General features: G+C 42.6%; 1 protein-coding gene across 3 annotated transcripts in view; it reads left to right on the top strand.

Moving 5' to 3' along the window:
• LOC143887481 (aladin-like) overlaps positions 1 to 24,269 on the top strand; it is a 54,016-nt gene that overhangs the window by 8,073 nt on the left and 21,674 nt on the right. For all 3 annotated transcript variants that reach the window (XM_077391562.1, XM_077391561.1, XM_077391560.1), the window contains exons 4-7: positions 17,849 to 17,963; positions 18,138 to 18,237; positions 18,361 to 18,544; positions 19,169 to 19,223. In XM_077391562.1, coding sequence (XP_077247677.1) covers positions 17,849 to 17,963; positions 18,138 to 18,237; positions 18,361 to 18,544; positions 19,169 to 19,223 — 454 coding nt within the window. The remainder of the gene's footprint in view (positions 1 to 17,848; positions 17,964 to 18,137; positions 18,238 to 18,360; positions 18,545 to 19,168; positions 19,224 to 24,269) is intronic.

Raw genomic sequence — 24,269 nt, 5'->3', positions numbered from 1 at the left:
CTTTCATGTGTACCTTTTTGAATTGCACATAATTCCGATTCCCCTAAACAAGTACTTCTTGGAAGTATAGGTAAACTAAAATTTCTGAAAACTACTAAAGCTTCAAACTTCTAAAACTACCAGACTTGCATCCTGAAACTCTATAACTCTAGATCTGATGTAGAATTCCAAGAAAATATAGTAAATCTAGAGTATCCAGATAGGGAAACCTAAGCGAAAGAACGAATCTCTCAAGCTATGGGTATTGAAAATCGAAAACTTCTGGATAACGACCGGCAAATCACAATGCTATTAAACAATAGAAATCTTGAAAGATTATGGAGGGAACTTACTCTCTACCGTCCTACAACCCAAATACTGAAATTTCAACAAAAGCCACCTGATTAAATCAAAATTTCATTACCCTTATCAGACACAATACTGAGGGAAAAGTCTATACTCATCTCCTTAGCTAATTACTTAAATGTCTTCCCCAATCTTCTTTTCAATTTCTTTTTCTCTTACCTTCTTCTCTTCTTATCTCTTGCCTCCATTGTGAGGAACATGTCTTTGGTTGCCCCCAAATCTTTCCTCATATTCAATCCCAAATACATCCCCCATCGATAACAAATCTTTGAATTCTTGCAAGAACGATCCCCGAGTCCTTGAATCTTCTGAGCTATCATCAACCTGCTTTGCCTTACTTTTAGGGTCCCCACAAGTCCTTTGGGTCCCCCTAGCTCGTAGATCTTCAATCCGTCCTGATATGGCAGAGGTAACAACTACCTCATGATTCGGGTGGATACAATTGTTCTCCAGGTCTCTGATAACAGTTTTTATTTCCCCCTTTCAGAGGCGCCGCCTGGTATGTCTTTCCTTTTCTAGAACTTTGATGAATATGGGGAAATCAAGGAGAGGTAAGTGCATTTCTATATCACTCGTCTATTCAGAGATAAGGGATATCATCTATTTAGAGATAAGGTCAAGACTGGTGTTGCTGGAAGAGTTTTTCTTTAGCTGGGCCCAACGCTTTTTTAGCAGGCTAAGAGAAGTCTCACAAGGGGTTGATGATTCCTTCCTAGCAAGCTTTTCATTATAGCGAAGATTTTTCAGTAGCTCAATATCTCCATCCTTATACGAAAAGTCCTTGGCGGGCGGAGAATTTCCACCCTGGGCCGATTCATTTCCTGACATAGCTGGCGAAGTGGTGGTGTCGAACTTTTGAAGGAGCTTCTGAGAGTCAACAACCAGTCTCCTCCGCCTGTGAACTTCTTTCCTAAATATACCTGTAAGTTTTCTTGTAAACACTAAGAGACCACCTCGAGTAGCTAGTACTTGTATTTCCGAGTTGGTATTTCTACGGGGTACGTTACCTATTCCTGTATGTGGGCGCTTTTCCTTAGAATATTTATTTTCGCTATTAAATCTAGTACTCATCTTTAGGGCCTTTTTAGGCGATGTCAGTATACAACTGTTAGCAACATCTTTTCGAGAGGCTTTTCCTTTCTCACCACGAGCTGCTGCATTTAATTTTTTTGTGCCGATCCATTTTCAGTCTGATCCCACTTTCCATGCACAACAACTTTCCTACTTTCTGACATTCTGGGCGAGTTGGTGGCGGTAAGCTTGGGTAATTCAAAATTCAAATCGGGACCCACCAACGGCTCCCTGGAAAGGCCGCAGGTATCGGGATTAACGTCTATCACCTTTTTCGGGGAGGCAGCCATCACTGGCAACTGGACATCGGAAACCTGTTCGGGGCCCTCACAAGCATCCAAATTATCCTTACTGCTTGATTCCCCCATAACCGATGTTAGATCTACATGATGGTTAATAGAAGGAAGAAGTATGAGGGATTAGGAGAGAGAGAGGTAAACACCGTACAGATTTCACCACTCTGAATTCGATGACGAATGAAGTGACAATCAACTTCAATATGCTTGGTTCGTTCATGAAAACACTGGATTCGTTGCAATATGAATTGCCGCTCTATTGTCACAATACAACTGCTGGAGATGTCGATGCGAACCCAATCTTTGATAACAATGAGCGAAGCCATATTAGCTCCCCACTCGTAGATGACATTGCTCTATACTCGGCTTTTTCACTTGACTTGGACACAACATCTTGCTTTTTACTTCTCCACGACACCAGATTACCTCCGACAAATGTACAATATCCTGTCAATAGGAGATCTTGTCCTATCTGCATCACTGAATCCTTCTACCTTTTTATGTCCATATTTTCTGAAGCATAGACCTTTGCTTGGCGTACTCTTTAAATATTTGATCATCTGGATGACAGCGGCCCAGTGGGAGGTACGTGGAGCACTCATAAAGCGACTAACCATACTAACTGCAAATGATATGTCTGGACAGGTGACAGTCAAATAGATTAGTTTTCCAACCAATCTTCTATATCGACCATGCTCATTCAACAACTCTCCTTGATTAGGAAGAAGTTTAACATTTAGATCCATAGGGATAGCTGCAGGTTTCACCCCCATTGAGCCTGTCTCTTCTAAATTGTATAACACATATTTCCTTTGTGACATTGAGAGACCATGACGAGAGCGACCAACCTAAATACCAAGAAAGTACCTGAGCTGACCCAAATCTTTAGTAGAAAATTCACTTTGGAGAAAGGACTTCAGATTGTGTATGCCAGACTTGTCATCTCCTGTAATTAAAATGTCATCAACATACACTATTAGGAGAATATATCCAGAACTAGATTTGTGGTTGAACACAGAATTATCAACAGCACACTGCTTCAACCCAAAATGCAAAACCGCAGTACTAAATCGTCCCAACCACGCCCTGGGCGATTGCTTGAGTCCATAAATCGCCTTCTGAAGACGGCATATTGATGAGAACATGTCCCCCTGAGCAACATACCCAGGAGGTTGCTCCATATAAACTTCTTTAGACAAATTGCTGTGAAGAAAGGCGTTTTTGACATAAAGCTGATACAGAGGCCAACCACGATTTACTGCCAGAGAGATCAATACACGAACCGATGGAATCTTAGCAACTGGCGAAAAAGTCTCCTGATAATCGACACCAAACGTTTGAGTGTAACCTTTAGCGACAAGGTGGGCTTTGAGACGCTCAATAGACCCATCTGGAAGGTACTTAATGGCAAATACCCACTGACACCCAACAATCTGTGCACCAGAAGGAAGGGGAACCAACCGCCACGTTTTATTTAAGTGAAGGGCAGCCATCTCAGCATCCATAGCAGCCCTCCAACCCGGATGATTCAAGGCATCTCTAACAGACTTAGGCAAACTAATCGAAGACATGCTAGAAACAAATGACTGAAAGGAATGTGAGATATGGGCATAAGAAACAAAATTAGATATAGGATGAGCAACAGTACGAAATGCAATTGGTGAATCATGAATAGAAGAACAAGTACCTGAAGGCTGACAATCCGACTGCGGAGGAGGATCAGTGGGCGGAGATGGCGCTTCTTCAATCGTAGAATGAACGACCTGGTGAGGTCCCCGAGTATAAGTTTGATGGTCAGAACCCTTAGAAGCCACAGGACCCGTTGGAAGATCAGGAACAGCCACAGGGACTGGCAGAGGAGGATCCATCAGAATAGGAACAGACAGGCTAGAGATGTCAGTAGGTAATGGAGAGCCTGTGGAAGGCAAATAAGGCTGGTCCTCAAAGAACGTGACATCCGCAGAGACATAAGTCTTTCTAAGACGAGGACTGTAACATTTATAGCCTTTTTGGGTACGAGAGTAACCTAAGAAGAGACACTTTTCTGCCCTTGGTTCCAACTTGTCAAGTCCTCAAGATAGGTATGAACAAAGCATGCACATCCAAAGACACGTGGCACTAAGGGAAATAGATCACCGAGAGGGTACAAGACCGAAAAAGGCGTTTTGCCAGATAAAGTTGACAAAGGGAGACGGTTACCTAGGAAGCATGCCGTGAGGATTGCATCACCCCAATGAATTTTAGGAACCTTCATCTGAAACATAAGTGTACGAGTTATATCCAGTAAAAAACGAAGTTTTCTTTCAGCCACACCATTTTGTTTTGATGTGTGAGCAGAAGATGACTGATGAATAATACCACAAGGGGAAAGAAAATCATGAAAGCCATTAGATACAGAGAAATATTCCTTAGCATTATCAGTACATAAACAGTTAATGGAACATTTAAACTGGTTAACTACTTCAAAATAAAAGTGACGAAATGCATTAAACACTTGAGATCTATCTTTAAGTAAAAATAACCATTTGGCTCTGGAATAATCATCAACAAAGATAATGAAATATTTATGTCCATTTAATGATGTAGTTCTAGCTGGACCCCAAACATCAGAATGAATAAGTTCAAATGGACGAGACACTCTACTACTAAGACGAGAAGGGAAGGACACACGATGGTGTTTCCGTAACTCACACGACTCGCAATGAAAAGATGGAACAGGTTCCAAAACAAAAGAAGACTTCCTAAGCATATCTGCAGGTGGATGTCCCAAACGACAATGCCATTGATAAGCATCCACAGAGGAACGAAGAGGTACACCAGCATCGGCCTGGTCAAGGTAGTAAAGACCATCAATCTCACGACCCTCCCCAATCCTCGTCCCAGTCTTCATGTCCTGAAAAACACAATAAGAAGAAAAAAAGGAAACGGTACAATTCAGTGATTTCGTTAACTGGCGAACAGATAACAAGTTAACATGAAAGGATGGAACATAAAGAACGGAAGACAATTGAAGTCCTGTCGAGATGGAGGCAACACCCATCCCAGAAACAGGGTTACCAGTTATATGGTGGGATGCTTCTGAATCGATGAGCCATGTCCCAGAAGAAGTACCAGAGAGAAACACAGGAGGGCCTACCTTTATGGGCAAACGTGGCAACTGGCTCTTTTCCCTTATCCCGAAGACGATAAGCTCCTCATATTCAGCACGAGGGATAACTAGGGACTCAGATGTAGATGGAGCCACAGGAGAAGAAATACCATCAGAAGCAGCAACAGAGGCATTTGCAGGCCTGTATGGACGAAGCTCAAGATTCAAATCATAGCAATAATCAACAGTATGGCCATCCAACCGACAATGAGTGCAATGGCAGCCCCCACGACCACGGCCATCTCTGCCTCCCCCTGACTCATGACCACCACCACTGCCCCGACCATGACTATGCCAACTACCATCATGGCCATGCCCAAAGCGACCACCACCACGGCCACGATCACCTCCACCATATAAAACATGAGCAGATCCATCCACTAGAGGTTCACCAGACTGAGGTACCCGCATACGCTGAACACGGGAGAAGGCCTCTGCGATAGTGGGAAGCGAACCAGAACTAACCATCTGCTGATAGATCTGGAGATAGTCAGGGCCCAAAGAATCAAGAAACCGAACCACCCGCATTTCTTCCTGACGTTTTTTGAGAACATCAGGATCAACAGTAAAGGGCAACAATAAATCAAGTTCCTGAATTAGTGCAAGGTAATCACTGTAGTGGGATCCTACGGGTTTAGCTCCTTGCTCAAGACTAATATGAAAAATGATCACAGATACGAGTCAGATTATCCATTCCTGAATAAATCGTAGTCACATGTTCTCATATTTCCTTCGAGGACTGCAGATACATCATGGACGTAGCGATATGAGGTGCCATACAACTCCAAAGAAAGGAGTGAACCACAACATCATCCTCCCGCCACTGATCATATGTCGAGTCAGTGCTAATCGGAGGAGAGTGCTCAAGAAAACTGATTTTTCTACGGCCAAGAAGATAAGTGTAGACTGCCATCTTCCACGGAGGGTAATTTATTCCATCCAGTTTTATTGAAGTCATCTGAAGAGAAGGCTCAACATGAGAATAGCTAGACTGAGCAGTATACGATGAAGAATGGCCTTCATCAACCTTGAGAGTAGTAAGTTGCTGAGCGGAGGTCTCCACAGATTCCATAACCAAAGCCGACAAACAGAACAACCAACATGAATATCCCAATCACCACCGAAAAATAATAAAGCACCTCCACAAAGTACTCAACAACCTACTGCAATGTCATAGTAACAATAGCAACAACACCATGAGGCCAAAATACCTCAGCCAACAACCACAAGAAGACAACCACAAGAAGACAATCACTAACAATAATCACTACAGCACTCCCAAGAAGAAATAACCAACACGAGGCTATAACACACAGCCAACCATCCACAAATAAATCACCACATCCACGCCAACACAACCATCACCAACACATGCAATAGATGTACCATCCAACCTCACCAAATCACCAACAATAATACTAGGGTGCTGATTTAGCTCATAGATAACAGCCTGAACCACGAATACCGCGAACCACCAGTTTCGTAATAAGAGATAAAATATGGTTTAGATCATGGATAAAAGAGGTCTAAGGATTGGAATCACAAACGAAGGGACAACACAAGAAAAAAAGGATTTAGGGCTTGGAGAAGGGAGGCCGAAACTGCTGATTTGTGAATAGGACAAAAAACTAGGTTTTTGTGAATAGGACAAAAAATAAAAAATTTTGGAATATGGTTGGGCAAAAATGGAGAGTATAGGGTATGGAAGATTTTGGTAAAATTTGGTTGAAAATTCCAAATGGTTAGGGCTGAAATAAAAAACCCAATAAAGGTTGACAAAAAAAAGAAGACACGAAGGAGAATACCGAATCTTTATTGTTGATGTGGATCTCTCACACCTTTTGCTCTGATACCATGTTAGATCTACATGATGGTTAATAGAAGGAAGAAGAACTATGAGGGATTAAGAGAGAGAGAGAGAGAGAGAGAGAGAGGGAGAGAGAGAAACGATGGAGGGAGAGAGTTACGTCTGTTGGGAGAGAGAATGCGTTAAGCAATCTCTCCTCAACACGCATAATATGTATACATATGTGGAAATGTCACAAATGCCCTTACTAGGGCGACAATTCATTTAACAACCGACAACGCCAAACTATTAATGCTATCCCCAGAAATCATTTAACTCCAAAAGAATAAATGCTGGACTCTACTCTTAGATTAATGGATGAGGGGATAGTTTTCCAAAGGGGAGTTAAGACCAAGGCTGAGGCGAAAGACATGCAATGGTCATAATTACCAAATAGCCGGGTCTGGATCACCTGGCCCCAGATGCTGCCCAAGGTACTCCACAGTTGACCAACACCAGGCATGAAGAGGAATATCGTAAAATCTGATGCTAATGGTTCTAGCACCAGTGTTATAAGCCGGGAACCAAGGCTGAAGGGAAGAGAGAAACCCTCCCAATGCCTCACCTCCACGCCTGAGGATGACAGTCGCCTGGGATTCTGACTCAAAACAAAAGAGGATATCTACTGAGTTAATAGAGAAAGGCTTCTGCAACTCCAGCAGGCCCCAACATCTTTTAGCCCACTCCCATACGTCTTCTAGCAGCCAAGATCCAGCTTTCAAGCTCCCAATGAGGCAGCTCTTGAAATATTTCTTTCTTTCCTCTACCAAGGTAACCGGGATCTCAAGGGCTCAGGGTTTAGCATGAATGTCAGCCTGAGAAGGTTCGACTTTAGGCCTCCAAACCATAGCTGGGGTCAATTTGGTTTTGAGATCTAAACATTTTCTACAGGCGTTTCACGAGCCAAAGTTTTTGTATTGACATTTTGGACACATCTAGTCACTACCATTGGAAGGCAACGCGGTTAAATTCAGAGGCTCTTCGGCCAGGGATTCTTCTGGCCCCAAATTCGAGTCGTCTCGCTCTGGTATCCCTGTCCTCAATGCTACCCAAGGACCCCGAATGGGATCTGGGGGGAGCCCACTGAGACATATTTAGGTTGTCGCCTTGCCTGAACAAACTGAAAGTCCTCCGACAACAGGTAGTAAGGATCCCCAAGGATTCAAATACTTCCAGAGCTTGATGTCCTCCTTCGAGGAATTTTTGGAAGTGATCCACTATAAGCTCAAGGCTAAAGCCGCATGAGCAAATTAGGGAGTCCACTGGGAATCTAGAAACAACGGCTATCGTAGGAAGAGGTCGACGGCTTCTGAAGACGTCCCTGATCGTCATTTTAGGTCGTCGTTCCTCTCTTTGGGTTTTCACGTGAAACCCTCTCTCAATCTCTCATCCTCCCAATCGATCCAACTAAATGGAATCCTTGGTTTGGGCATGATCAATACCAAAGGGAAGGAGAAAGGCATGTAGAGATGAACAATATTACATATGAAATGATAATAATATCACCCGAGTATTGAAGAAGAAGAATGGAATCCATCAAGTGTTCACTCCAATTCAAGCTTCCAAATCTTAAACTTTTGAAATATATTCCAAGTTTACAAATCCATGCTCCCCTTTTATCTCCTTATATAGATGAGTAGTACTGATTGAAAATGTAAATAAATAACTCTTAGCTAAGTTATAGACATAGGAAATAAAAAATTTCATGGGAAATGATAAAAAACTACAACTTTCAAAACATAGAGCTCACTCTAAACTATGGTTGACTCATGGAAGGTAGGGGTGGACATGGTTCCGGTTGGAACCAAGGAACCGAACCGAACCGGCACATTTGGTTTGGTTCGGTTCGGTTCCATTTCTATATGGTTCGGTTCCGGTTCAGAAATCCGGGAACCGGTGCAAATTCAGTTCGGTTCTGGGTTTGGGATCGCGGAACCGAGAACCGACCCTCTATCCCAAATTTATGCCTGATTATTTCCCTTAAAGATAGGTTCTTGTGGAACTTGACTTTTATATTCAGGTTGAGGAATTGGTTTAATGTGATTTTTGCTTTGGATATTAGGGCCTGTTTGCTTTGGATATTAGGGCCTGATTATTTCCCAAATTTGTAGTTCATGGCTTCATGCATTGCCAAAATTTGTGCATGATTATCCCACTTGTTTGTACTTCTTCATACTTCATATAAGTTTTGCAGTGCCCAAATTTGTGCCTGTTACTGTTACTGTTAGTGCTTGTAATTCATATATAAACATGGCCATTGATGAAGGTTGGGTAAACCCAGAACCGAACCGAACCGAACCGATTATATATGGTTCTGGTTCGGTTCGGTTCCACACATATATGGTTCGGTTTTGGTTCCAATTTTAGGGAACCGATTATATATGGTTCGGTTCTGGGTTTAGCCCAAAACCGAACCGAACCGAACCATGTCCACCCCTAATGGAAGGCCACAAAAAATGAAGAACAAGAGGTAAGGAGAAGGAAAGCTGCCCCTTTTTGATAAAATCCCTAAAATACCCTTTTTGATAAAATCCCTAAAATACCCTTATTCTTTTGTGAAACTAATTTGATAAAGAACAACTCCATATGCTAGGATGTCATGATCAAGGTCGGTTGAAATCATGCTTAGACAATCATGTGTTGGGAAAAACCTTTGGACAGTCCAAATTCTATTAAGAATAAACACTGGAATTCAAGAAAGAGTTAAAGATCAGAAGCAAGGGGAGGAGATGAACTGAAAATTTGAGAGATTAAAAGATACCTTTTGATAGAAGTAGGTCACCAAGGCATCACACCATCGGTCTTCCTAGGGCATTGGGCTGTCTGATTGCAAGGCATCACACTAGGACGAGGGGATATCACATCCATTGGTTGCAAAGGCAAGCACAATATTCTTTATTCATTCATTACGTCGATTTGGCCAAAGGACATGGAATATACATGTTAGAAGTTGGTGTATTAAGCCTTAAGGGCATAGTAGTCATTTTGTATGTTTCTCATTTGGATAAATACATTAGTGAGGGGGAGCTCCTACTCACAACTCTTTTCTCCAATCTTCTCCTTTTCTTCATCACTCAACATGGTATCAGAGCCCTAGGTTTATCCTAGGGGACCATTGAGGATCACCATCCTCCCATCCTTCTTCCCCCTCCCTTCACACCTCAAAACCCTAACCTAACTTCCCACTCCATCACCGCCCATCATCTTCTACCTCCACAGTCCTAGTCCTAACCCTAACCTAACCAACTCCACCACCCCACAGCCACTTCAAACCCCCACCGTACTCCTCTCACCACCACCTCCCATCACCACTCCAGCACCCCCCCCCCCCCGCAACCCACTTGGGTTTTCCAACCCTCGTACCTCACCCCCGACCCTACCTGGGTTCGTTCCACGCCCCAAACCCTGCCATAATACCCCCCTCCACCTTCCCCGACCCCCCAACCCTACCGTAACAACCTCCTCCACCTTCCCCAACACCCCATCCCCACCCTAACACCCTACCCATCCTTCCCCGACCCTCTAACACCACCGTAACACCTACCCTCTCTTTCAGACTTCTCGCTCCTTTTGTAAACCCATTTCCCCCCCTCTGTAAACCCATTACCCACTTCACATCCCTCCTCTCTCACTCTCCTCTTTTTCATTTTCCCACTCCTTTTTTAGTCTCTTCTCCTTATTCTCAAAGTCTTCACTTTTCTTTCTACCTTTTTCTTCCATATTATGGTCTAAATATCCTTTTGTGCCACTCCACCTCTTCACGGCTCCGATTTTTCTTGTGTGACCTTCCATGTCTCGGTTTCTCTCTTCTCTTACATCAGAGCCGCTCTCTCTCTCTCTTGGGCCCATTGAGTAGTCCTTTGTCCCTCTTGCTATCGAACCATTTGTGGGGTTCTCTATCTTTCTCTCTTTATGGATTCTCCCGTTATTGAGGATCCCCCTCTTGGATAGGCCTCTACTAGCCCTGTTCCTCCACCCCTTATGGCTTCCTCCTCTAGTCGTTCTTCCTCGGGGGATGGTTCATTCCCTCCGATGACTACTGTTCCATTAGATGGGTCAAATTATGTCAATTGGAAGGTCGCTGTCAAAACCTACCTCATTGCTCGACACCGGATCTATGTCATCCGTCGGGCTCCTCCTACCACTGATTCCTCCTATGAGAAGTGGGAGCAAGACGATGCTCCACTCTCTTATGGCAGAGCATATCCTCTCGGATTTCTGGCACCATGATGCATTTTCTGACTGCCAAGCATATTTGGGATGAGACTGCGGTTGTCTTTTCTGGGGTTGGCGATCTTGCTCTTATTTATTCCACCTATTCCCAGTGGATACATCTCAGGCGGGGTGATGCCCCTCTTTCTGGGTACTACAACCAATTTGTCTGTCACTGTCAGCAGTTAGATGTTCTCATGCCTCTCACGACAGACTTAGCTGTTGCTGCCCAGCAGCAGGACCAGCTCCGCGTCGTTCACTTTCTTGAGACGCTGGGTCCTGAGTTCCTCCCTCTTCGGCAGCAGATCTTTGGCTCTGGGACTATGCCCTCCCTCCAAGAGGTCTATTTACGAGCTTAGTAGTGTATCGTTGGTACTTCTCTACCTCCTCCTTTTGATGGATTTGCGACGGCAACTTATAGCTGGTGACCGTGGTTTCCTAGGGGGTGGCACCTTCGGATGCGGTCGTGGACGTTACCTTGGCCGTGGCTCTGGCCGAGATTTCGCTGGTGGACGGGGTCCTAGTGGTTGTCCTCATCCTTACTGCTCTCACTGCCGTCGGGAGGGACACACTCTTGAGACATGCTATGTTCTACATCCTGAGCGTTGTCCGTTGTTTGCTTCGCATTTTGGCCGCTCAGCACATCTCTATGCCAAAGATCCATCCGAGTCAGTGCCTTCTTCATCTTTAGAGCCGAGTCATGCCGCGCCTCCTGATTGTTTCTTCCTTTCTCGGGCTGACTACGATGAGTTCCAGCGCCTCCGGCTGACCAGTCACCCTCTGAGTGCCGGCTTTGCTCAGCCAGGTAGCTCTCCTGCTTCTCTTCCCACTCGTTCGAGCTCTTGGATCATTGATTCTGGGGCGTCGAATCATACTACAGGTATCTCATCATCCCTTCGTCTTTTTCGTCCTCTCTCATCTCAGTTTATTACCCTGGCTGATGGGAGTACTACTCCCATCTCTGGTCTTGGTACTACCTCTCCCTGTCCTGGTATTACCCTATCCTCTGTGCTATGTGTTCCTCAATCCCCTTTTAGCTTACTTTCAGTTAGTCAGATTACAAAATATCTCAATTGCTCTGTTTCATTTTATCCATCTTATTGTGTTTTCCAGGATCCTTCGACTGGGAAGACAATTGGCTCGCGTAGAGTGGTGGATGGACTCTATCATCTGGATTGTGGCCCTTCTCCCGCACTTTTTCATAGTTCTGTCGACTCCTATTAGTGGCACTGCCGTCTTGGCCATCATTGTCTTGACTGTCTACGACACACTCCTATTATGTCATCTCCTGTTCAGTCTTTTACGTGTGTGAGGCCTGTCAACTTGGAAAACACCATCGTGTGTCATTTCCATCCAGCTTGTTAGTAGGGCCTTGCACCCTTTTGATATAGTGCACTCTGATGTATGGGGTCCCTCGAGGACTACCTCTATTTTTGGCTATAAATATTTTGTTGTCTTTATTGATGATTTTTCTTGCATGACTTGGGTTTATTTTCTTCGAGATAGATCTGAGGTTTTCTCTACCTTTCGCACTTTTCATATCGAAGTAACCAATCAGTTCAGTTGTACTCTAAAATGCTTGCGCACGGATAACGCTAAGGAATATTTCTCCAAATCCAATGGTTTTCAGGATTTTCTTTCCACTCGTGGTATTGTCCATCAATCTTCCTGTGCTCACACCTCCCAACAGAATGGTGTAGCAGAACGGAAGATGCGATCTTTACTTGATGGAGCTCGTACTCTTCTTATTCAGATGCGGGTTCCCAAATCTTATTGGGGTGATGCTATCCTCACTGCATGCCACCTCGCCAACTAGCTTCCTTCTTCCGTCCTGGATGGTTCTTCTCCTTTTGCCAATTTGCATCCTCATCATGATCCTTTCCCTCTCACCCCTAGGATTTTTGGTTGGGTCTGTTTTGTTCACCACCTTGGTCCAGGTTTAGATAAGCTGGATTCTCAGGCTGAGCAATGCATCTTTCTTGGGTACTCCGGACTCAGAAAGGTTATCGCTGCTACAGCCCTCACTTACGTCGATCATTTGTCTCTGCTGATGTTACCTTCTTTGAGTACGAGTCTTACTTTCTCACTCCTTTGGAACGTCCCCCTGTTCTCGATTCGGATATTCCTCTCCCTCGGGTTGTCCTTCCAGATCCTACTCCTCCCCTTCCTCCTTTGCAGGTTCCTGAGCTGACCCCTGTATCTAATCCCTCATCATCCTTACCGGCTCCTGCGACTAGTCGTCCTGTTACTCGCCAGATCTATCAGCGCCGTCCGAAGTCTTGAGCCCATCCTCCTCAGCCTGCGCCATTACTCTCTCAGCCGGAGATCCCGCCATCCTCCTTCAGGTACCTCTTCCCTCCCCTCCTGCTACTCCAAATTCTCCCATTGCTTCGCGTGCTTGCTCTCATTGTACTGCTCATCTAATTTCCTCTGTTATTTCCTATGATACTCTCACCCCTCTGTTTAGAGGTTTTGTATCTTCCTTGTCTTCTGTTCCTTTGCCGCAGTCTTTGCCAGGTGCTCTTGATCATCAGGGTTGGCGTGCTGCTATGGATCTTGAGATGGAGGCCCTTCAGGCCAATCATACATGGGATTTGGTTCCCCTTCCTCCTTGGGCTTGGCCAGTGGGTTGTCGCTGGGTTTATGCCTTGAAACACTTACCAACGGCACTGTGGAGCGCCTTAATACGCAACTGGTTGCCAAAGGTTACACACAGACTTTTGGTGTTGACTATAACGAGACCTTCTCTCATGTTGCCAAGATACCTTTTGTTCGGGTTCTTATCTCACTTGCTGTGAACCAAGGGTGGCATCTGCATCAGTTAGATGGAGCAACCCCCTGGGTATGTTGCTTGGGGGGAGATGTCGTCCTCAGTATGTCGGTTGAGGAAATCTATATATAGCCTCAAGCAGTCCCCTAGAGCTTGGTTTGGCCGATTTAGTGATGCTATCATGCGCTTTGGCATGAAGCAATGTGCTGTGGATCACTCCGTCTTCAGTTACCACTCCGCTGCAGGTTTTGTGCTATTGGTAGTATATGTTGTTAACATTATTCTTATAGGCGGTTATTCAGTGGGGATACAAAAGCTGAAGACCTTGCAGAAGGAATTTTCAACCAAAGACCTTGGTCGTCTTAGGTATTTTCTTGGTATTGAGGTTGCCTATTCCACTATAGGCATCTCCCTCTCCCAAAGGAAATATGTTCTGGACCTTCTTGAGGAGACAGGCCATCTCAGAGTGAAACCTGCTTCTGTTCCCATGGACCCAAATGGGAAACTTCTTCCAGAAGGAGGTTTATTAGAAGACCTTGGCAGATACATGAGGCTAGTTGGCAAGCTCATATATCTTACAGTCACTCGTCCAGATATAGCTTTTGTTGTTGGTATCGTTAGCCAACATATGAGCTCTCCTCGTACTTCACACTGGGCTGCAGTGATTCAGATTCTTTGCTACTTGAAAGGAGCGTCAGGTAAAGGCCTTCTATTCATGAAGCAAGGGCATATCAGGGTGGAAGGCTTCTGTGATGTAGATTGGGCAAGATCTCTTGCAGATAGGCGTTCTACCACTGGATATTGTACATTTGTGGGAGGCAATTTGGTGTCATCGAAGAGTAAGAAACAAGACATAGTTTTCAAGTCCAGTGCCGAATCAGAGTACAGAGCCATGTCCCACACTAGTGGAGAGCTTCTTTGATTGCGTTCTCTTCTCTCAGAGATTGGTTTTCCTTCATCCTCTCCAGCTCGGCTTTATTGTGATAATAAAACTGCAATTTATATAGCCACCAATCCTGTCTTTCATGAGAGAACCAAACACATAGAGGTTGACTGTCACTTCATTCGCCAGAGAATACATAGAGGCGAGATTCATATTTCCTTCACTCGATATCTGGACCAGCTTGCAGATGTTTTCACTAAGCCCTTAAGTAATACTAGATTGAATGACAATTGTAACAAGCTTGGAATGTATAATATATACATTCCAGCTTGAGGGGGAGTGTTAGAAGTTGGTGTATTAAGCCTTAAGGGCATAGTAGTCATTTTGTATGTTTCTCATTTGGATAAATACATTAGTGAGGGGGAGCTCCCACTCACAACTCTTTTCTCCAATCTTCTCCTTTTCTTCATCCCTCAACAATACATACATACATATATATATATATATATATATATATGAGGAAATGGATACGGTGTGTACACACCCTATCCATGGAAGGGCCTTCCAAATGAATGCTTTGGATCCCCCAAAACATGTGGGGCCACATATTTTTGTGAGCTCGTGCTCAGATAAGCTTACCTGAGCAGCTGCTCACAAACCATTTCCTCTCTCTCTCTCTCTCTCTCTCTCTCTATATATATATATATATATATATATATATATACTAAATTGGAAACCCCGAAATTCCCATGCAATCAAGAGTTACTAAGGATTTCTCTTAACTCTATGATTTTCTCATAAGTGACAATTCTAATTAGGAAACTATCATAGTTAATTTCAATCAACCAAAGTAAGAAGTAATCCAAATAGGAAACTAACCCTAAACATTAACTTCTCCTAAAATAACGCCAAGGGTTCGTTTGGATATACTTTATATAGAAGTAGAAGGAAAGAAAAATAGATTCCCACTTATGTACCTTCCTTTTTCTCTTGATTTGAGAGGAAAGTCAAATAGTAAAAAACGGATTGCATGTAGAAATTTTACAGCAGACAAGGACTGTCACATGAATAGTAAATGACAACCAAATAACATCAGGAACAGGAAAATACGTCCTTTAACTTTTATTTTTCCACAAAACCCTTGTTTTTTTTTTTTTTTGCAACCAAACGAACCCAAAGGAAGCCTTGACAGGAATAGCAATTAAAACAAATCACTCAATCTTACACAAGTGGGCCTTAGGGGTTAGGAAAGCCTGAAGAAAGGGTATTACTAACCTGCCCCCCGTTCTACTATTTTAGCAAGGTGAAACTAGTAAAAATGAATTATTTCCCCCTTCTTTTCATGCATTTTCATTTTGTTGCTCCAATAATGGGTGGGTGGTCCAGGTAGGTCCCACTTGAGCATGTGTTGGCAAACAAGGTTTCGGCCCTTCTTCTCTTCTTGCATGGGGTCCACTTCACTGCCACTGCTCCTTTACAAATTCATGAGTCAATTGCTGGAGGTTCTTGAACCATCGGATGAAAGGCATGCCACCTTTGATTTCAGTGTTTCAAAAGCTACTATTCTTCTTATAAAGTTGGCCAAGTTTACTCATGCTCTTTTTTTTTATTTTAAAGATGACATATTTCATTGATATTAGAACTACAGCAGGGACCAGGAGTCCCGCACTGAATTACAGAATATCAAATTGGTACAGGCTAATCCCTGTCCAGGAAAGTACAACAAACAAAGCCAAAAGATGGTAACTTTTTTCTTTACAGGCAAAAATCAGACCCACCTGATTTCCAACAGCTGCTCTTACAATCGAACTAAAAATTGAAATGTAGGATCCAGTCTTAGCAAGGAACTAACCTTTCATACCAAGCTTAAATCTGTCCCATCTTACCAGGTCATCTAAGCCACACACTTCTCCAATTCGTCCAAGATATGCTGGATTAGAAAGTCCGGCATTTCTATGAAAAGCTCCTCCGGCACCCGCTCCAAGCGGCTAGGGATTTTTCTATCAGCCACTTGCCGGATGCCAACAATTTTTTTGGCTTCCCAATTTAGCCTCCTCAAATCCCTTTCTTCAGCCAAAGGAATTTGAAGAAAGGATGTGCAAAAAGTGGCGATTGGGTTTCCCTAATCTCACTTGACCAATGAGACGAGATAAGGTGAAAGGGCAATCCTGAGCATCTAGTTTAAAAATGTCCCACTGCTTCCGAAGCAAGTCATCGGCTATCTCTTTGGGCAAAGGGTCCACGATAGAGGCCCTTTCTTCATCATAAGACATCGCTTTAATCCTTCTGAGGATGTTTTCTGGAGTGGATACCTCTGTGAGTAAGTGCCTCCTTATTGCGTCGGAGAAGGTAGATGGACTACTAGAATCACCTTGATCCTCCATTCTCAAAAGAGTATCTTAGAAGTTCAGAGCTAGAAACAATCAGGAAACCAAAAAATGCCCTGAGAAACAGACAAATGAGGACGAGAAGCTCCTTCAAAGACTCGCTAATATACAGAACAAAGCTAATAAAACCCTAAAAGAGACCAAACAGCAATCCGCTACTCGGGACCTGAAAAAATTAAACCTATACGAAAGGACCAATAAGAACCACCTTGAAAGCCCAAAAAATAAATTAGGATGGGACAGGCCAAACAGAAAAAGGAGCAAATCTACCCACAAAAGAGATAGAAAGATGATCTAACCCCTACAAGGTTCCAGACGCCAACCCTAGATGTAAGATGGTGGGTCAGGCCCACCCTGACTAAAGGATTTGAATCAAGCTGACCCTCACCGACAAAACACTTAAACTTTCCGCTTAGGGTCAAGGGAAACCAGCGCCTCGGGCTCCACCGACAAACTTACTGTTAGATTTATGCTGGCTTGACTCAAAACTTGCTGTTAGATATATGATTTTCTCATGCTTTGCTTGACTCATTCTTGGTTATTAGACTAAAACTTGATAGTGAGGTGACAGAAATTGATTGTCATTTGACTCAATTAAGTTTTAGTTATGCAGTTTGATGACAAGTAAATTGTTTCTTAAAACTGAGGCCTAACGGATTCTATTTATTTTGGTGATTTGTTCGAATTTGAAATATTGTTCAAAGCTTCTTATTACCGACGTTTAATGTTCTACCATTCAAATATTTTCCAATTAACCGAGCTCACTTGTTTTTGCTGAGTATCGAGATGGCTTTATCCACCTCATTGGTTCAAATATATTGTTGATAAAGGGAAAGACTGTTAGCAGACTGATGCTGTTGTGATACTTTTCTCACCCGATTCTCTCATAGGCGAATTTGCTGACAGAAGTTGATATTCATGGAGTGAGCTGGCACCATCATAAGCATATTTTAGCTTTTATCTCAGCGCCTGACCAAGTTATGATACGTGATTATGATGATTCAGGTCAGTAACATTTTCTTATTTGAAACATGGATATTTTACTTTTTTGATACTCTTGGCTTTTCTTTTGTCAAAAAATGAAAAAGGAAAAAATGAAAAATAACATAAATACTTTTCCCTAAGTTTTCTTATAACGTTCTTTTATTCTATTGAAACCGAGTGTGCTTCTTGTGACAGAACGCAAAGATCCATGCATTTTAACTAGTGAGGCTCAGAGAGATATTAAAATGCTGGACTGGAGACCAAATGGCGGGCGTACACTTTCTATAGCTTGCAAGCGAGTATCATGATTATATCTCCCGTTCCTTGAAATTTGTGTTATTTCACCTTAACTATGTGTTGTGGACTAATTACTGTTAAAAATAAAGTTATAATGTTTCAGTAATTAATTTTTTTATAGGGGTGGAATTTGCATCTGGTCTGCTTCTTACCCAGGCAATGCAGCCCTTGTAAGACCAGGAATTGCCACTTTCTTGGGTTCCCTCTCTAGAGGTTCTAGAGTCCGATGGACCTTGGTGGATTTTCTTCAAAGCCCTAACGGTGAACAAGTTAGTGCGCTCTCTTGGAGCCCTAATGGGAGATATCCTTTTTAAGTTACTTGTGCGCTATTACCACTAGAGTTAGACTAGCAAGATGATTTCATTTTGATGAATGAAAATGACCATGATTTAGTGGAGACATGGCATATGTGCTTGGCGATTGGGACCATTGATCTTATGGGCCAGCACAAGGTGACCTAGTGGATCCTAGTCTGATGCCGAATGGAAATCTCATTTTCCGATGAGGCTGTGACCGAGGGCAATAGGCCAGACTTGTGATGGCCAATGATATTCGTGGACATGTTTGCTGTACTTGTGGCATGTGGCGAATGCCGTACATGATCATTTTCCTTAATGAAAACAATACTCTGCTTAAAAGATATTTCCTTCTAATATTTAAAAGTTCTCTGCCATCTCTCATGGTTTGTCTTTTATTTCTCATAACATGAAGTCTATGAAATCATTGTATTGTCACAAATGTTTTAATACGTTAATTCTATTTCTTCAAAACTTATATGTTCATTATGCAATTATCATCCTAAACAGTTATATTTTTGTGATATTTCTGGACTTCTTTAAGTTGCTGCTTACAAAGTTCGCAAATTTTGTTGTCCAAAGTGATGCATTTGATGTACCAATTGTAATTGTCCTTGACATTTCTTCACATATTTGGCGTTTGCCTCGTACGAGAGCTCATCATTCACGATATGGGATGTTGCTCAAGGTATTGTTGATTCCTTTTTTTCCCCTAATTTTTTATGCATTAATTCTGATTATACAGTGGGATTCATTCTACTTTCTATTGACATGTAGCATTGTGTCCTCACCAGTAACTTGTTCACCAAATTTAAATCTTAAGGCATCAATGTACCATTCTATTGACATGTAGCACTTTTGCTCCATTCTATTTTCTATGACCCATTTTATTTATCTATTTTAAACATTTGTTTTTTTTAAACATTTGTTATGTGAATAAACTTTGGTTCTATTGACTAATCATGTTCAGATCTCAAATACATTTGTTGGAATTTTTAGTCTTGACCCCCCTCTTGGCAATACAGTTGGTGGAAGGGTTTGCTTCTATTAATGTATGCAAGATATTATTTCTTCCAATTCATTTAAATGGCCATTGTTTCTGTGAAGAGCCAACAATCATCCATAGCATGCCAGTCCTTTATTTGTATACAAAGTCATGTGTCCTTGCAAGGCCTATTTTTTTTTCCTGATATAATCTTTGGTTTTTGTATTTTTTTCTTTTTTTTTTCATTTAATTGTAAATAAATTTATTAAAAGAAATGAAGCAGAAGGCAGAAACAACAATGACCAAGTTTGATCAAGAGCGAAAAACAAGGAACAACAAACAGCAGAAATGACATGTTCACAATCGGGAATACATCACTGACTATTGGAGTAGGCCTAAACACCCCTTCTCGAGCTCGCCCCATCCAAGGTATGGTAGAATGTAACTGATGCTCCTCAATGCAATCAAGGGCGCCTCAATGGCGTCCACAAACCTCCAAGGTTGTTCGCCCTTGTTCCTCATCCGCCAATTCACATTTAGGGAGTCTCCATGACTTAGGATGGGTCTATGGAAGAGAATTTTCAAAAATATTAAGGGCTGATTTAATGGGTAGAAGACAATTAGAAATATGAACTAGATGGAATCCAAACAATTTGTAGATGCATTTTAAATCAGAATGATATAATATTTTTATTGAAAGATGAGGAAATGTATTAATAATCATATGGAAGTTACATAATAAAGGGACCAGGAGTCCCCCATGAACCATCATATGAGATCCTAGGTAATATGTTCATAAACCTGGAAAAGTCCAGGGTTTTACATTCCTCTGTACTATAAACTACTAAAACAACAACTCTAAACTCTACATAAATCGTTCCTACAAGAGCCACCTGTTTAATCAACACCACATCTTTGCAATCTTCAAACGAAGATCTTGAGAGAACCCTTCGGAAATTAAAGGTAGTTTTCATACAGCCTTCCACAAGGATCTTGACAACCTTGCCCATACAAAAGAGAGAATCATCACCAGAGACTAAGAACACTTCCTCAATTCTCCAAGAAAGTAGTCAATTCCAGCTTGCAGTTGCTTTTCTTTGGGAAGAAGAAATTTCGAAACCCGGAGATGGTACTTCCTCCATCGGGTCCGAATTGATGGCGATCAACTTCTCCAACTTCCGAATACAGAGCTGTTGATTGTCCTCCCAACTGAGGCGCCGATCTTTTTTCTCAGCCGCAAGACTGTTCTTGAAGAAACTAAGTTTGTAAACTGGCACACAGATGTCCGTAATGTTTCGGGTACCCGTAAGAGGGAAGAGCTCCTCTATATTCTGTAGAAAATCTGCTCTGAACTAGCTCCACTGACTTTTAAGGCTTTTTTAACTATCTCTCTCAGGGTGAGAGCATTGAGAGAAGCTTTGGCTTCATCAAACCGTAAAAGTTGTACCTCATTTAAAAGCTCAATCCATGGAGAACAATCCATAGGTTGCAACCTTCTTCGTTTAACATATCGAACTTCCGGGGAGAGAACGCTGCTTCCTTCCATTTTTAGACTTTACAAAGCTGAGTTCCTTTCTTTTCCTAAAGGTCCATGAATCTACTTTATAAGAACGAACCGTCTATACTACCAATTAAGAGACCCCACTGAGCCGAGACTTACAAAGCAAGAAATGCCATTAAATAGACGCCACTTGCCAAAACTTATAGACGCTAGCAGCAAACCATTTGACTCTCAACTCACAAAAGTATTTATATCTACTCAGAGACCCAAATCTCAAGGTTTGAATTTTGCCTAACCTATTAACATCCCTGCCTAGAGCCCTCAAGTTCATTGCCTATAGCTGATTCTTACAAAGGAGCGTAAACTCCAAGAATCCTTGATTTTGCTAAGAACAATCCCTATTCCACCTAGAGCCTCCGCTTCCAGAATGACCACTATCTAAAATTATACTAAGAGAGAAGAGCTGAGGGCTCTCCTCCAGGATTGGTGACCGAGCAATCGTTGCAGAGTTTGGCCAAATCTAGGGCCACCAAACTTTGATAATGGGGCCAGGCAAGTCAGATCTCGTACTGGTTGACCAAGGATACAAGCCAATAGATTACCCAGAATTTTCTTAGCTTTATTGTTTCTTTCTGTGTCTCAAAGGGGCCGTTGTACGGCTCCCGCTCAACCCATTCAACGGCACAATCCTAAGCACCCCGGGATAATGATTTGATTGGTTCGATTTAAAATTTGAATTCTCTACAAGGCCCAACAGCTCAATGGGCAAAAGCCTGTTGCACGCTGGAGATCTATCTGTCGGCGAAGGAAGATTTTTCTTCGAGAGTTCCACCCCAATGACATAGGTCTGATCTAAAATCCTGAGATGCACACATGAGTTTGGGAAAAGCCATCGTAGGGCTAAGATTTTGGCCGAGACATAATTCATACAATTCTGATGATTGCCTTCCATCTTAGTTTCTATAACCTTACCAAAAAGACCCCCTAATGCCTCCACCGTTGAAGAAGCGCAGGCATGCAGAGGGATGTCTTAAAAGTCTACCCAAAGAGCTTCCTCCCCCCTTTGATATATTCCTTTTTCCAAGGTAAAAGGGAGAGCAAGTGGTTATCCAAGGCCGCAGATCCCTTAGCAAGGATGAAAGAGGCTTGTGATTCTGATTCAAACATAAAAAGAACGTCATTTTTCGCCAGCAAAGATGGAAAATGTAAAGATGGGATGTCCCAGGACTCCTGTGCCCATTTCCAGAGCTCCTGTAGAGTCTCATTATGGTTTCTCATTTTCCCTATCAGGCAGGCTCTTAGAGAGCCCATTCGAACATCCATTTCCCTGGCCGAGATAGATAAAAATGGAACTCCTGAGTTTTTGTGGCAATAAATATTACCCGAATCCGGCCACAGACCCTCCTCCCCACCAATCGATTTAGATGATGAGCTAGCGTGAGGAACCCATTTTGAGGGGGATCTGGTCTTATGGCACCAGCGACAATCTCCCCTCCAACTAAAGTTTAGATATTGAAAGGGGGCACAAAACCATGCTCCTGATCTATTATCCCAAGATGTGCGGGGTGAGGAGGGGGGATTGAATCTAGCTTGCGGCACCTTCTACATCTAACTCGCCAGCCAAAATTATGATAGCGACAGAGTAGGCACTGCCAGTCCTCCTCCCTTGAAACCATCAGAGATCTTCCCTCAAAGTTTCCCCTTCAATCTATCATTCCTCTTATTTGTTTTGTTCATTTGCATAAAACAGAGCAAGCATGCTAAGTTGAACAACTTTGGAATGAGTTCCTTTACTCATAAAATTCTACTATCTATTAACAATAAAACAAGAGTTCTAATATTTTTTGCTCTTGGCGCGCTCAGGTCCCTGGATTGGCTGTTGTTATTATAGGCAGTAGAAAAGATCCTCAAAGTTATGTCAATATGAAGAGAAAGGCATGTGCTGAAGTTGGCATTAGGTCCTTCGATGTGGACCTTGCGGAGGAAGTATCCGAAGAGAGAATGATATAATATTAATTCAAGGTTTATAGTTGAAATAAAAAAAATGATACAATAGTCATTTTCATGACACCCCAGTCAAACCAGGCAACTTCAGGCTTTGGTCTGGAACTTCATTGAAGAGATGGACCCAATCTGGGAGTTAGAAAACTGGTTAGAGGATTGTAATTCCTGTTTTGCCTGATTAAGGGTAGTTTAGGTATGGGTTTTCATGTTCTTAGGTGTAGTTGTGTGTGTGTGTGTGTGTGTGGGTGGGTGGGGTTGAAAGTGAGGGGTTTTGGATAAGGTTTTTGAGCTTTCTAATCCTCTTTTCATTTCTTATATGTGTAGCATCAGGGCACTTTCTCTCATGATGATGATACTATGATATGAATGGAAAAAACCTTTGCTCATGGAGAGGTTCCCTTCACTTCTTGATCTTGATGAGATGTCTTGATTGCCTATTGGTGGGAAGCCATCGGGCATCCTTCGTCTTGATACATTTATCTTTAAGAGAGAGCATATAAATCTGCATTGCCCAAATTGGTCCATGTATCTTGAAGAAGCATGGGTCCTACTACCTTAGTAAAGATATTAGCAAGTTGATTTGACAATGGAACATAAGGAGAACAAGAGCACCGTCATGGAGCTTCTTGCTGACAAAGTCCTAATCAACTTCAATATATTTGGTTCGCTCATGAAGAACAACGTCCAAGGCAAATTGATTGCAGATTTATTGTCGCAATGAAGAGGCATTGAACCACTGGTAGAAAATCGTAACTTAGAGTTAGAGATTGGGGAACGAAGCCATAGAAGCTCGCATGTTCCATGAGACACAGTCCTGTACTCTGTTTCAGCATAGAGCGAGAGACAACAACCTATTTCTTGCTCTTCAATGTAACAAGGCTTCCTCCTAGGAAATTAGAATGCATAATATCCAGATGTGGAGCGACGATGAATAGCTGAGCCCACACAATCAAAATTACTGTAACTAGTGATATTTGGTTGACCATGAGGGCATAAGTCCACAACCATGGTTGGGCTTGATGAAGGGACGGATGCGATAAACAACAGCTAGATGAGGAGACCGAGGAGCATGCATGAACTGGCTAACCATGTTGATCGCAGATGTAATATCAGTCGTGTAATAGTTGACAGATAAAATTACCTACCATGTGCTGGTACTTTTGGTTATTAGGAATATGATTACCCTTGCTAGAATGGAGAAAGTGCTTTGGATCCATGAGAAAAATGAGAGGGTTTGCACATCA

Source organism: Tasmannia lanceolata, unplaced genomic scaffold (assembly GCF_043159265.1).
Source record: "Tasmannia lanceolata isolate RefF3 unplaced genomic scaffold, GAP_Taslan_0.1 ptg000012l, whole genome shotgun sequence".
NCBI classification, from domain to species: Eukaryota; Viridiplantae; Streptophyta; class Magnoliopsida; order Canellales; family Winteraceae; genus Tasmannia; species Tasmannia lanceolata.
The sequence above is the reverse complement of the archived record's forward strand: the minus strand, read 5'-3'. Positions and strand labels throughout refer to the sequence as shown.